General features: G+C 35.4%; 1 protein-coding gene across 1 annotated transcript in view; it reads right to left on the minus strand.

The window, feature by feature from the left end:
• Positions 1-15,327, minus strand: part of col5a2.L (collagen, type V, alpha 2 L homeolog) — a 99,106-nt gene that overhangs the window by 37,469 nt on the left and 46,310 nt on the right. The window contains exons 2-14 of the mRNA XM_018236217.2: positions 11,612-11,833; positions 10,827-10,840; positions 9,506-9,538; positions 8,740-8,772; positions 8,535-8,588; positions 6,495-6,590; positions 5,953-6,033; positions 5,482-5,526; positions 3,974-4,027; positions 3,149-3,202; positions 1,295-1,348; positions 945-998; positions 278-331 (exon numbers count right to left, since the gene is read on the minus strand). Coding sequence (XP_018091706.1) covers positions 278-331; positions 945-998; positions 1,295-1,348; positions 3,149-3,202; positions 3,974-4,027; positions 5,482-5,526; positions 5,953-6,033; positions 6,495-6,590; positions 8,535-8,588; positions 8,740-8,772; positions 9,506-9,538; positions 10,827-10,840; positions 11,612-11,833 — 848 coding nt within the window. The remainder of the gene's footprint in view (positions 1-277; positions 332-944; positions 999-1,294; positions 1,349-3,148; positions 3,203-3,973; positions 4,028-5,481; positions 5,527-5,952; positions 6,034-6,494; positions 6,591-8,534; positions 8,589-8,739; positions 8,773-9,505; positions 9,539-10,826; positions 10,841-11,611; positions 11,834-15,327) is intronic.

Below are 15,327 nucleotides of genomic sequence, written 5' to 3' on the forward strand. Positions count from 1 at the left end.
CCCTACAACCACAATATGAAAAGTATTACATTTGAAGTGAAATTAATTAAAGGTTTGCATCCTGAGGTGCTATAAATAGTCAAAAGTGAATACAATATGAATAATAGATATATATTTCTTTAGTGCTTTCTTTAGTGATTCCAGGACACCCTTGTGACCTATGTTTTTACAAAATACACTGAAATCTTTTTGTCTCTTAGAGCTAAGCTACAAAACAAACATAAATATTTAATAAATAACAATTGTATGGTATATTTGTAACATTTTGTAAGGGTACCTTGGATCCAGCTGCGCCAAGTTCTCCTTTGGGCCCAAACAAACCTTTATGACCCTTAAAAAAGAATAAGGAAAAATATTATTCAATAAAAACCTCTACAATATAACTCCATCTGTCCCATACCCCATGAAATGTTGCCTTATGTACATGCAGTCAAGAAAGTTCTGTTTCTACAGGTCTCCTCAGTCCAGGGTTAAAATATAAGATACATTATAACAATTGTTCTCTATTATAAGACTATAAAATGAAACCTTATTTTCAGAAAATATCTTCTGATGTCTCATCCATCCCTCTAGTGAATGGCATTGATATAAACTGTTTACCACCCTGCTGGAAATACAATACATAATAATTGATATAGGTATTTTCCCCCAAAAAAGCAGGCACTGTTTAGACAAAGCTGAAGGCATGTAGGACATTTTCTTCCCTGCCAAATGCCATTTTCTAGCACTAGGGATGCTCTAGTGTAAATTTGCCAACAACAGGAGGTGGCAGGAGTGATTTATGGTGCTTTCCACTGCCTGGAATATGCCAGAAGAGAAAACAACCAATGTGCCATTAAGAATGGTAAGCAGGAGCCTTTATCAAGGTTTTACAGATAATATGCCAAAGAATCCAGATGATTCTAGTTTTCAATCAAACGTGTAAAACAAAAATGTTTACTTACTCTGTGTCCTTTAAGACCTGGAAGTCCAGGGGCACCAGGAAAACCTCTAGCTCCCTAAACAGGAACAAAAAATATTTAACTACCCTTTTTAAAATTAAAAAACAACAATTTTCAAGATATTTGTTATAATATAATGACTCTGCAAACTCTGTGCATTGATCTTTTAATATTTCACAGTTTAAATGTATTTTTCAATATACAGTAACAAGACAAGTACCAAAGTATAACATATCATTCATAGACAACAGTGATCTACATGTACAGTGAATATAATAACTCTGGTCAGTATCTGTCTTTTTCTGAAGAAACATGAAATTGGCACATGAACAGTGTTTTACTGGTGTTCATACCGCAGATCCTGGGAATCCTGTTTCACCGGATTGTCCTGGCCTTCCAGCTTCACCCTAATAAGATAAATTAGCACATTGTTTGCAAACTGTTAAGCATTATTTAAAAATAAAATGGTTTACAAAAATAAAGTGGAACTGGAATCATAACATATATTGAACTAGAATCTTTATATTTAAAAAATTGTGTGGGGTTTTCTAGATTTTGCATTGCAGTCAATCTTTTTTTACCTATCTAAATAAAACATCATCCAATTTGATATTTTTAATAGAATCTTAGATAATACTTATTCATGACTAGTGATGGGCAAATAAATTCGACCAGACACAAATTCGCTGTGAATTTCTGCGTTTGGCTTCCAGTGAATACATTAGCGAAACTGCAGCGAAAATTTGCTGTGAAAAATCAAAATCAGAATAGTTGCATAATAGCGTGCATAAAATTGTCGCATCATGTCAAGATTATTTGGATGCCCATTGATTTTAATGCATTTAGACAAAATAGTTGCTCGTATACAAATTGTCGCTCGCAACAAAATTGACACTCGTCAAAATTATTTTGACGTCCATTGACTGCATTGAATGCATTTTATGAATTTTTCGATAAATTTGCAGATTTTTCGGTAAATTCACAAAATTTTGGCTGAACCAAAACGCCACTGATTCGCCCATCACTGTTCAAGACCTGCCTCCAATATCCCTGCAAAGAAACTGTATGTCATTTTAAATAAAATACCAGTGCTTAGAGGCTTATACAGATTTGAACTTACCCCACCCTTATAAACATGCTGGACTGCCCTCATACAATCAAATTTTCAAATCCTGAAAATTGCAGTCCATGAAAGAGTGAGATGCTGATGTGTTATTTATGGAACAGAGAGCCAAACTACTCCCATGGCTCAAAATAAATATTTATGTGATGAGATATGTAGTACAGCAGTGCTAGCAGTCATGTAGTAAGTAGGATATTTTTGGATTTTTCAAAGCTTTTTCTACAGTGCTGCATAAACATTTACTTTTTAAACTAAGGTCTTGGTTTTGGTACAGCTGTTTGTACATGGAGAGAAAACTAGGATGGTTTACAGAGGTTCTTAGTGAACACTTAAATCTATCCAGTATGTGTCATCCTTGGAGGTGGAGAAACTGAATATCTTTGCAGATAAGATTCGGTGTTGATAAATGTAAGGTTATAAACTTATGATTTAAAAATATGCAGGCCCTGTTATACCCTTATGCCCTAGATCAACTAGCAGTTACACAGGATTCTTTGGGACAAAGAGGTGGAATATGATATATCACTACCACCTACTATTTTTCTATTGTACTATGTTAGGTAAATCCTTGATGGAAAAGGACCAGGAGGTTCTTGTGACTGTAGCATGCAATTCATTCAGCAGAAGGAAGGGTCAGCAAGTTATTGCATTTTATTGAAAGGGGCATAGATTTACAGGAGGAAAAGTTTATGCTTCCTCTTTACAAACCACTGGCAAGGCCTCATCTACAATATGTTGTGTAGTTTTGGTCTGCAGTGCTCAGAAAGATAGTATTGCAAGAGTTCAGAGAAGAACCACACATCTGAGAAAGGCTATGTAGGATCTCAGTTATGAAGAAAGGCTGGTCAAGTTGGAATTGTTTAAAATATTCTAGCTAAATATAAATATATTAGGAGTTCATACATAAAAATACACACTCTGATTCTTTATTCTCTAGCAGGTCCTTCCAGAAGATGCAAAGGCCTCCCATTAAGTTAGAGGAAAAAGGGTTTCATTATAAGGAATGTGATTTTTCACAGTAAAAGTTAAAGAAATGAAATGATCAATTATGATGATATAAAGAAATATTAGAACTGAATCTTACATCTTCACCCGGTTTTCCTGGAGGACCCTCAGGACCACGAGAACCGACTGGCCCCTAAACAAACAAAAACACTTGCTTGAGCACACAGAGCACAAATTCATGTTTTCCCATTTTTACATTACAGGAGTATTACAGGTATATTCACTGGGGGATGCCAAAATGTTAGTGATTATAATGGCTTACCTGATACCCCAGGCTGGTTATCCTGTTAACTAAAAACTGCAATGGGCCCAGGGGTTTTCTTCTTTTGCTTATTCTGTCCAATCTAGCCAAGCATATGAACAATAGAGTGAAAGCTGAACTTAGATACAAAATGCCAGCTTTTTCACTCTACTGTGCATTTGCCTGCCCAGGCCAGAGAAAAGAAGACAAAAAGGAAGAAGATTGTGGCGGATGCGCCCCTACAGAACTACCCAGGCCAGTGCAATTTTTTGCTAACAGCAACACCAAACCAGGCACTTCACATTTTCAACCCACCCGCCCAGTTCTCCTTTAAATAAGGCAAGATGCAATGTGTTTATGTAGAATGTTTCCACAACAAATTCTAAATGTAATCTAAAGCAAGTAAAAGATAGAGAATTAATCAAATTAATAAAAGTGATTTAGTATAGTTTAGTTTAGTGATTTTCTCTTACATAACTGTAACTAAATTAATTTCATTGTGACATTTAAATTGAGATAAAATAGTGTCACAACATTAAATCTATTTATTTTGGTATTTTAACAAAAAACATTTAATTGAAGCTCAATTAGTGTTCTTTGGCCATAGGAAGCATATACGCTTCTGGCTAGATTAAAGGGGTAATATACACCACTGTAACTTACCATAGCTCCTGGTTCACCTGCTTCTCCATTAGGACCGGGAGGACCCATGCCACCCTAGAATATAAGACATCTCAATTAAAACAATAAAGTAACCTGAAACTGATGTTTTCCCTCTCCTTGTGTTGTCCCTTTTGATAAGGACATCATCTGATGATGTCATCTACCATACTTTTTCAGCCACAGGTATATTAACAAAAATTCAATGTAATATATATGCCTACAATTTTGTATAAATATTTATATATTCATATGTTAACTGCCTTATTTAAAAACAATGTTATATTTTGTTAGGGTAAAAAAAAAAACATTCGGAAGGCCACATTCAGCCTGCAGGCCTCCAGTTACCCTGTACTGTGTCATTACTATGCTGTTTGAGGATTAACGATTAGCATAACTAACTGTAAGAGGATTGTGAGTTTCTCTCCAATGCCCATGTTTTCAAACTAACCAGTTATACACATGGGGGCCCATTAACTTAGCTCGAGTGAAGGAATAGAAGAAAAAATACTTAGAATTTCAAATGGTCGAATATGGTTACTTCGACCTCGACCTTCGACTACGGCTTCGACTTCGAAACGAATGATTCAAAGTAAAAATCGTTCGACTATTCGACCATTCGATAGTCAAAGTACTGTCTCTTTAAAAAAATACTTCGAACCCCCTACTTCGGCAAATAAAACCTACCGAGGCCAATGTTAGCCTATGGGGAAGGTCCCTATAGGCTTCCTAACAATTTTCTGATCGAAGGAAAATCCTTCGATCGATGGATTAAAATCGGTCGATTGAACGACTTTTCCTTCGATCGTAGGAATTGCAGTAAATCCTTTGACTTCGATATTGAAGTCGAAGGATTTACATTCGGCAGTCGAATACCGAGGGTTAATTAACCCTCGATATTCGACCCTATGTAAATCTGCCCCATGATGTGCCCCCCTTCCACCTAATTAGATGGACTATATGATTGCACTACTCATGGTCTACATACTGAATGGAATTGCTTTTAATTTTCTTTTGTTTTTGTTATAATTCTTTATTTTATTTTGTTTTATCATTACAAGCAAAACAAAATATGTATATACACATTTCTCTGACCAAATTACATTTCCATAAATGTAACATTTGTTTATCCAGTACACCATAATAATAAAGACGAATGTAACATATATCTATTTGTTCCTTATTCTCTTGTATACAATATATTTCACTATGTATCTCACTGGGCTGTGGTACCTCCATATTAATTTTACATTTATTTTTCCCTTATTCGGGCTATAGCAGAACACATATCAAATAATTATATATACTTAATTTCAACCAATGGGTAGATAGTTAATGGCTTTTTAAATAAGTGAACCGTGTGGTTTCATTTTCTTTATTGGTTGAGACACAAAGCTCAAACTCTTTACTCTTACTCTACCAAACTACCAACACCCACCCACCAAAGTTTTTAATTATTTTAAAAAAAAACTAGTGGGCATTTATTATATCATATTACACCAATTACTTACTGGATTTCCTGGAAGACCTTGAGGACCTCTAGGGCCTACTTGACCCTACAATAAAAAAAATATATATATATTTGTAGCCACCAAGTTAAATGAATGTTAAGAGAAACCCACAATTTAAGTAAAAATTATAACTGAAGTTCTCAAAATAATGTCCAGTGACATTAACTTACTGTACATATTAAATGTCTTTATATAAATTAAAAGTATATTAAAAGTCTAATATAAATGTCTTTAACAGGAGACAGAACAGTTGCATCATGTTTTGCCCACTCTACAGACGAGCCACATGCTAGGGCATTTTGCAAACAATCTTAGTCAGTAACCAGCCACACATCAGGTTAAGTGATAAAAAGAGATGTACCCATGAAGAAGCAGATATGAAACAAAAAAGCAGAACAAAATATCATCCAGGAACTCTGGAAAACCATAATCAAGCACTGAAGTTTAATTGCCTGTATAAAATACACTTACCACTGAGCCAGGCATTAATCCCATTTGTGATCCAAGTCCAGATTTCTCATCAAATCCACCCTGCATCTGAGCGGAAAATGGCTGTGTATAGAGAAAGGGTATACTTTATAAACAAACCTAAAACAACGAACTTTCAACACAGTCTGCATTTCCAACTGATTGCGACAAAATATAAATCCCACATAATAAAAAGCAAGCTAGAATTTACAAGCATCTTTTTTAGTTTTCTCTGTACCCTTAGTTACCCATTAGGTTTCTTAGTCAGCACCTCTAGCCTCACAATTCATAGGTCCTGATGCACGTACAACGGTTTCCACCATGTATCCGTTCACTCACAATTTTCAGATATTGACAGCACCAGTCATGGATTCCTTTGCTTAAAATGCCTTTATTGAGAAATGGGTTCAGACCCCAATACACTTGGCAACGTTTCAGACCGCCATGGGTCTTTTATCAAGCTATCAACCCTTAGTTACCCATACATGGATATTTTATCTTGTGGCAGTTATCCCATGAAGTATGCAAATTTTGTTTTAACATACCTGTCCAGGCAAAGATGGATTCCCAGGTGGGCCAGGGTCTCCGGGCTGTCCAGGGATTCCAGGTTCTCCATCCATACCACCTGGGCCACGTGCACCCTATCCAATAATAAAAAAAATTATTACATTTCATAATACCACTATTTATTTAACATCCCTGGATCCCTGGCCTTCAACTGAGAATGTTGTGACTTATTTGATGTTATTATACATTTCACATTAAGAAAATAGCTTTAATTTCTCACTCAAAATTTGCTGCCACAGCTGACCATAATGCAGTTTACAAAGAGAATAAGGGCAGCTATTTAGAAATGATTTAATGGTCTATGTACTTAATCAGCTGGGACAAAGGAAATGCCCTATGTTACAACACATGTAAGCTAAAATATAGAGGAAACGCCATTCATTTTCCATCTAGCTCTCCGTGTAAAAATTACAGTCTTGTATCATTATGTCCAACAGTACATTTCTGTATATTTTTATTAATGGTCAACAGTGAAAAACTCCTGAAAGCAGGAGCACTGAGCATCCAGGGAAGCATATATAGTGATTATTCCCTTTCTAAATCCTTAAACTTCAGCTGGAAGGCCAAACCACAGCTTGAAGTCATAGTATTGATTATGTTGCTTACAATATCTATCAATATTTTTGCCTTTCTACTCAAAAATGTTTTACTTTACAAAAAATATGAATATATTATCTGAGAAATTAAGTCAAGTGCAAACCAAAAAGTCAATGATTTTTGAATCCTCGAAATAAAGACATAAAGAAGAGCTTGCAGAAACAAAGCATATAAATTCTATGTTTCTAGCCAACTTAGTTAAAGGTCCAGTCTTTAGCTTTTCCCCATAGTTCATGAGAAAAAAAAGAAAAAAAATCAATCCAGCTGTTTTGCAATCTGCCACATAAAATGTTGTTTTTTGTAGCTATGCATGAAATAAACATGGAAATACAAGTTTCAACTACCGCACCAAAGTCTTTCCAAACTATTTGCATCTGAAGATTTTCCAATAGCTCATAAACTTAGCTTAATTTTATGAAGCAGCACTGACATCCAGTGTTGATTAGGAGAAAATACAAATGTAATTTGCCTTTATTTTATCAATGTCAACAATTATTTGTGCATGTATGGGATCTGTTATCCTGATGTTCACTTCCCTCCCCTTAACCGGCAGAGGGGAGTGAACTACAGAACCTGGACACTTTCCTATGTTTTGCTGACTTTGAATAATCCGTTATCCTGAAACCCATTATCCGAAAAGCTCCAAATTACGGAATGGCCGTTTCCCATAGACTCCATTTCATCCAAATAATCTAAATTGTAAAAAAATATTCCCTTTTTCTCTGTAATCATAAAACAGTACCTTGTACTTGATCCAAACTAAGATATGATTAATCCTCATTGGTTACATAACCAGCCTATTGGGTTTATTTAATGTGTAAAGGACTTTCTAGTAGACTTAAGGTATGAAGATACAAATTACAGAAAGATCTGTTATCCAGAAGACCACAGGTCCTGAGCATTCTGGATAACAGCTCCCATACCTGAATCTATTCTTTTACAGCCAAGCAATCTCTGATATGCATAAATAGCCATAGTAATGGCCACACCTTAATATTCTGCAATTTTTTAATACTGTGATTTACTAGATAAACATAGTACAGCCTGAAATTGCTCCACAGTAATTCTAATAGAGTGGGATGTCTATGGATTCTGTACCAAATGTATGAAAAAACCATACAGCCATGAGCAATATTTTATGCCTATCAATACTTCAGTTTTAAAGACATTATATATGTATGTATACTTTAGTTTTCATCTAATAGCCTTTATGGTAGTAAAGATTCACAATTCTGCCCACAAATAATATATATATTTGAGCAGGTATTTTATTGAATTAATAACAGCTAACTAATAACAAGCACTAACTACAGAGCACTAATCAGTAAATATTCTGTTATTCTAGTTGATCTATTGCAGTGGTATACCTTTTATAATCATATATAATGAAACTACTACTTTATGCTTCAACTTTTACTTACAGGTCTCCCCTTTGGGCCCCTGTCTCCTCTTGGTCCTTGTGATCCTGGGGGTCCCTGTTAACAAAATATGATTTTTTATTTGTATAACAGTTGAGACAAACTACAAAACTGTACTTTGGAGGCAGATTCATAAAACAAAAAAAAATATATGATTTTTTGCCTCTGCTTATAACATCATGTTGATCATTTATCAGTCAGTACTCACCGCAGGACCTGGACGGCCACGAATACCAGATACCTAATGAATGAAACAGATAATTGCCATTAGCAAAACAAGTTATGACACTGCTGTAGCTTCTGTAGTGTATTACAATGATCATTGGAACATTTAATTGCCAAATCAACATGTGTTAACTTGCACAACATCATTTGTCACAGACATAACTGATTTGGTTGAGCTACAGTTTTATTTTATTCCAAATAGAAAGGATTTTATGTGGACCTAAGTAATATAGATGCAAAATCACTTGATTGAATATTTTTCTTTTATCTCAGGTGTGATACAATGTGATGTAATGTTTCCTAAGGTCACCTCATGTTGAATCTACATTTGCTGTTCTGTCAGTTGCCACGAAATAGAGCAGATTATCTGCATTAAAACTTTAGCAGAAACACATTTTTAAAGTGCTATGGTTAAAATAAGCGAAATAATCAGTTTCTATGCTCTTTATCACTTTTTTCCAACGTCAATTTCCTTCTGATTTATGTAACCAATATCTACCCTTTGCACCTAATCTTATTTTAATAACACTGGATCTTATTTACCAATCCTGTGGCATAAGGAATGGAGCCTTTATTTTTGGCACAAACTGTGCTCTGCCCCTTTTGCTGGATTAATACATGTTTTCAAAACAATCATGTTTTTTCATTGTGGCATTTTGTCATAACCATACATGTTTAACCACTGAATCAAAGTGCTGACACAGAATATGACCCTGCTTCAGTCCAAAAACATAAAACACAATACTTACAGCTGGAACATCCCCGGGATCCCCTTTCTGGCCCTGGTTTCAAATAAAGCACATAAAATCCCATTAAAAAGAATGCAAAATCAAAGAATCAAACTAAATTGCGTTTTTTAGCTGTCATGATTTTTATGGTGTAGTCTATATTGCTAAATTACATTGTGTACATTGAAAATAATTAATTTTACCATTTGAAATATTATTGCTGAACCAATCAATGTATTTAAAGGTAGTAATATTGGTGTAGGCAGACATTTCAGGTCATTGTGCCTGATCCTGAGCTTTCAGACAGAGACAGCTCTGCACAATGCAACTGCTTTCAAATAAACTATTGTTTCAATGCTTTCTCCCAAAACCAGATTGGCTTTCTCCTGCTTGGGTGCCATTCTCATACCTACTACTATCAAGAGCATGGGAGCATTTTTAGCAATGCAAAATATTTCTGAGTTAATTTTGATCTATAAATTGTGGAAACCTTTTCTAGCCTAAGTAACCTGCTTTTTGGAAGGGCTCAACTACCTATACCAGACAAGATTGACCGTATGACTGTAGATAGCTACAGCAGTCATAGCACCCACCTATTCACCCAATGAAAGATAAAAGAATGGGGGGCTCCCTTTAAAGGCTGTACAGCCATGGATTAGTTACAGCGGTGGCTGCATAAGCAATGGCTTTGTTTAGGATGGTAAGAGGTGGGCAGATTACCATTGTAAAGAACACAAAAAACAATGACCTTAACAAAATGCCTACTAATTAAAAACATTTGTTTTACAAATGAATGTATGCAAACATTAAACAGAAAAAAGCAAACCATATATTGGAGAGAACATTTCATTTTATAGGGTACATTTAAGTACTTGTTCCTTCCATAATAGTATTCTTTGATGCATTCAGTGTAGTAATTCCTATTTTAAAGTGTAAGAAACCCTTAAGCATCTCTAGTATGCATATTCACCCATGTCTAGCTTATTAAGTGATCTGGCAATATTCTGTTTAATGGAAACATAAACCATAAATAGACCATTACTGACTGATTGGCTTTCCCAAGTAAATGAAGAGTTCTAGTATGCACAGATATTGAAATTCCTATTTAGTTGTCCAGGGAGGTTAGCAGTAGTGATGGGCGAATTTGCGCCGTTTCACTTCGCCAAATTGAGCAAATTGGACGCAAATCGCGCAAATTTGATGCGAATTCGCACCTGGCGAATAAATTCGCCCATCACTAGTTAGCAGTATAGGAAAAATGCAAATATAGCTATATCATTAAATATTTGTATTATAAAGCTAAAGAAAAACACTTTTTGTTTATTATTAGGGATTTACTCACCTTGGGCCCTAGTCCTGCAACAGGAAAGAAAGAAAGAAAGAAAGAAAGAAAGAAAGAAAGAAAGAAAGAAAGAAAGAAAGAAAGAAAGAAAGAAAGAAAGAAAGAAAGAAAGAAAGAAAGAAAGAAAATATTAATGATTGCATTTTAAACTTTTGGGATGATTTCATATATTTGTATTGCAAGGACTCATTTTTCTAAACCCCTAAACTGCAGATGTGTTCGGTTCAGTAGCCTTTAGAATGAAGGTACCATAACAACCAGTGACAGAATTTCTCCAGACAAATCTAGAATGGAATCATTGCTAACTCAGTAGTATGTATTTTACTCTTTCTATACATATATTTCTAATTTCCACACCCCCCATGTTAGCAAGATCTGTGGACCCCTGAAAGTGCAGGTTTAGCAGTTGGGGGGTGTGGCCCCATCTGAGCATGGTGATAAGAAAAATAATGTAAAGAAGGGGAATTTCCACTTAACAGAAACAGATATTTTAAATACTCCTTATAGCTTGTAATGTTTTTACTTTGTATTATCAACTGAACTGAGGCATCCCTCTATCAAAATTGTTACTACATTTAATGGAGAGTAAGTATTTTCTAAATGAAAACATATTGGGTCAATTTGCATAAATGTTCCTCTATAGGAAAAATATAATTTGGTTTTATAGACTACAATAAAAGAACAATATTATTATTATTATTTTGATTGCAAGAAATGTTTTAAATTACCTAAATGCACAACACAGGACAAAAATACCTCAGTGAGTTAATGTGACAAGTAATTACCAGGGTTATTTGGGCGACCACCAGATGTACTTCTGCAGATTGGACAGCATTCTCCAGGAGGGACTTCAGGACTGTCACAGTCTAACATCTCGGGACACTGAATGTCATCACATAAGATTGCACCATTGTCGCACACACAAATTTGACAGGGGGAAGGTTTCCAAACATCTCGGTTCATGTAAATTTTATCATCTTGCTTACAGGCAATGTCATCTACTTCACCTGAAAGAGAATCCAAGGAATAGTTGACTGTGTTCTTTACACTACTTTAGACATGGTATGATTTAGATGTATGTGAATATGTATTATGTATTTCATCAACATTAGAAATAGAACATTTCAAATTAATATAGGTACATAAGAAAGCATGAATGTTTAAATGTAAAAAACTATTAAAGATAGTCAGTAGAAGACAATGTAAAAAACTGCTTATATTTCTGCAGCTTATCCAACATTTAAGGGTGCAAACTTGTAAATGCTATCTATTTCTATATATTATTAGTACTGTGGCAAATTATCCTATTTACGTCCTATGGAACATAGTCAAAACATGGATAATTAGGGTTCTTAGTCAATCAATGAAGCAAAACTCTTACAAATCTTCAGATGTAAGTCTCTATTAAGAATTGCACTGCCATTTCGTTCCTGTCCCAGGATGTTTTATAAGAACCTGGATTGTGCATGTGTGCAACAGAGCAAGAGTTTGGCTGTTTAACGTTAAGTTTCAGTTTTACTCTATTGTGCATGTGCACAGCCCAGAACTGCTGGAAGGGTTTCCTGTGAAGAATAGTACAGGCCAGCACATTTTAAAGCAAGGAGAAGCATTAGCCAAGGGTCTAAAATTACACTCCACCCCCAGTGTGTATCCCTTTCCTTGTCCTTTAAATTTACAAATACAGAATAGGATCCATTTTTCAGAAAGTCATTATCTAGAAAGCTTTGAATTTTGGGAAGGCCATCTCCTATAGATTTCTTTCAAATAAATGTAAACTTTTAAAACATATTTCCTTTCTCTCTGTAGTAATAAAACAGAATCTTGTACTTGATCCCAATCCAGATATAAGGAATCCTAATAGATTTATAAACAATCCTACTAGATTTATTTAATGATTCAATAATTTTTTAGTAGACTTTAGTAGTTTCCACCGATTTAAAGATGCAATGTGTTTTTCTTGGGAAAATATCCCTTGCCAAATGAACATACTGCTTAAAGAAACATCTGGTCCCAAAAGTAAATATTTTTTTTTAAAAAAAAGTCAACCAAGCTTAACTCTTGTGAGAAAACAGATTTTCCAGCTGAACAATCCACTCTAGATGGAATTCAATTTACTTCCCCTTTCTAAGCATGACCTATTATATTATGCGTTGTTTGGAAAAAAAGTTATATCTTTCCAGATGCCTAACATATGATTTGTATCTTCCCATCTGTACTACAGTGATATGAAAACGGAATCTAACACAGAATTAACATTTTTCCGTCGATCGATCATAGTATTTGCGGTAAATACTTCGACTTCGATATTCGAAGTCAAAGGATTTTACTTTGAGGGTCGAATTAGAGGGTTAATTAAAGGAGAAGGAAACCCAGTCGGAGCAAAAACCCTCCCCCCCATCCCGTGTTGCCCACCCTCCCTCCTCCCCCCTGGCCTACCTGTCCCGCTGGGCAAATGCCCCTAACTTGTTACTTACCCTTCTGTGCAGGTCCAGTCCACGGAGTTCACAGACGCCATCTTCTTCCACGCGTTCTTCTTCCGACTAGGTTTCCTTCTCCTTTAACCCTCGATATTCGACCCTTAGTAAAGGGTTTTGGCGCATGAGCAGTAGGAGCATTTCGCCGGTACGGATCTACTGCGCATGCGCCAAAAGTCACAAAGTTTTCCAATTTCAGTTCGTGACTTTTGGCGCATGCACAGTAGATCGTACCGGCGAAATGCTCCTACTGCGCATGCGCCGGTCAAAGCAGGAAGAAGATCGCTTGGAAGAAGATGTCGTCTGTGAACTCCGTAGACTGGACCTGCGCAGAAGGGTAAGTAACAAATTAGGGGCATTTGCCCAGCGGGACAGGTAGGCCAGGGGGGAGGAGGGAGGGTGGGCAACACACGGGAGGGGGGGGTTTGCGCTGACTAGGTTTCCTTCTCCTTTAACCCTCGATATTCGACCCTTAGTAAATGTGCCACTAACTGTCTTAAACAAAGTGAGGCAAGATTCTAGAATGACTTGATATCATATACCATCCACATAATCCCAAAACATTTTCAACAAAAAATGAATTAGATAATCTTGCTAGGTACTTATTATTAGTAATATTTTAAATAATATGGCCTAGTAAGTAGATAGGGCTCATTTAAATAAAGCAATATATCTTGGCAATCTAACACTTGACGTGGTAGACCCTGATGTGATAACTAAAAGCACTGCCCAAATTCGTATGAGTCTGAGATCTATGGCATTTAGTCATTTTCTTGAAAGCTGAACTTAAGAATGAACCATTCTCGTCAAGGAACATTCTAACTGGACTGATTCCAAGGTTGTTTAACATTCTTACATGATATCCTATTGACATATATGGCATGAAATAATTTAAGCCTGCAGGTGATTAATTCTTTAAATATGCACATAGTTTCATATCATTATTGGCAGCTGAACACCAGTGAAATACTTTCTCAAAAGCTATTTTGTAAAAACAGGTTTAATATAAAGCGACCTTAAAACAACGGAGAGCACTGAATATGGTATTATGGACTGCATGACTTTAAAAGTATGGCCTCAAACTTTATATCACACTGATAAAAACTGTGAATTGGAAGCCCCGGGAAACACAGGTGCAAAAAGCACTGGGAAGCACAGGTGTGAGTATATTTTTTGGCATGAAAATGCTCTACTGAGCCAAAAATTACTCACACCTACCTGCCTTTGCTGATGTTTCCCATTCTAGTGAAAGTTAGTTTTCAAAGGGAATTAGCTAAAATATATCAGGCTGAAAATCATTCAATATGACAATAGCCTCAAGTTTAAGACAACACATAAGCAACCAAAATTCTGAAATAAAGATGAAATAAACTTTGTTTGGACATCATACTCCTCAATCATACAAGCAGAGCACATCATTCATTTCAGTGGTAAATAATGATCAAGTGGAATGAAGTGGTTAGACATGGTGAGTCATCTGAACCAAATGTCTAGAAAATGGCCAATCCATTTATAATTCTCACATGTGTGATCATTTACCTGTTAACATCAAACCAGAATGAATAATCTTATTATACATACAATTAAAAAACAATTGGTCACTATATTCAGGAATTAAAATTGATCATCTAATTCTCAAATGTATGGCCAGCTTTAGCCTTGTCTACTTTTTATCTCATATATATATATATATATAGTGAATAAAGTACCCCCTCTTGTAAAATATAAGGATATTATTAGTTACCGAGGAGTTTCATGACCATATAAAAACACGAGGCCGAAGGCCGAGTGTTTTTATACAGGTCATGGAACTCCGAGGTAACTTCTAATATCCTCATATTTTACAACTGGGGGTACTTTATTTATTATAATACACAAATTTTAGTAAGTCATGTGACAGAAATGACATCACTACTCACCGTTTATAACTGATGACATCACTACTCACCGTTTATAAGGATATAATTTACAGGAAATTCATGGCTTTTGTGTATTATATATATATATATATAATACACAAAAGCCAT

This window comes from Xenopus laevis, chromosome 9_10L (genome assembly GCF_017654675.1).
Source record: "Xenopus laevis strain J_2021 chromosome 9_10L, Xenopus_laevis_v10.1, whole genome shotgun sequence".
Lineage (NCBI taxonomy): Eukaryota > Metazoa > Chordata > Amphibia > Anura > Pipidae > Xenopus > Xenopus laevis.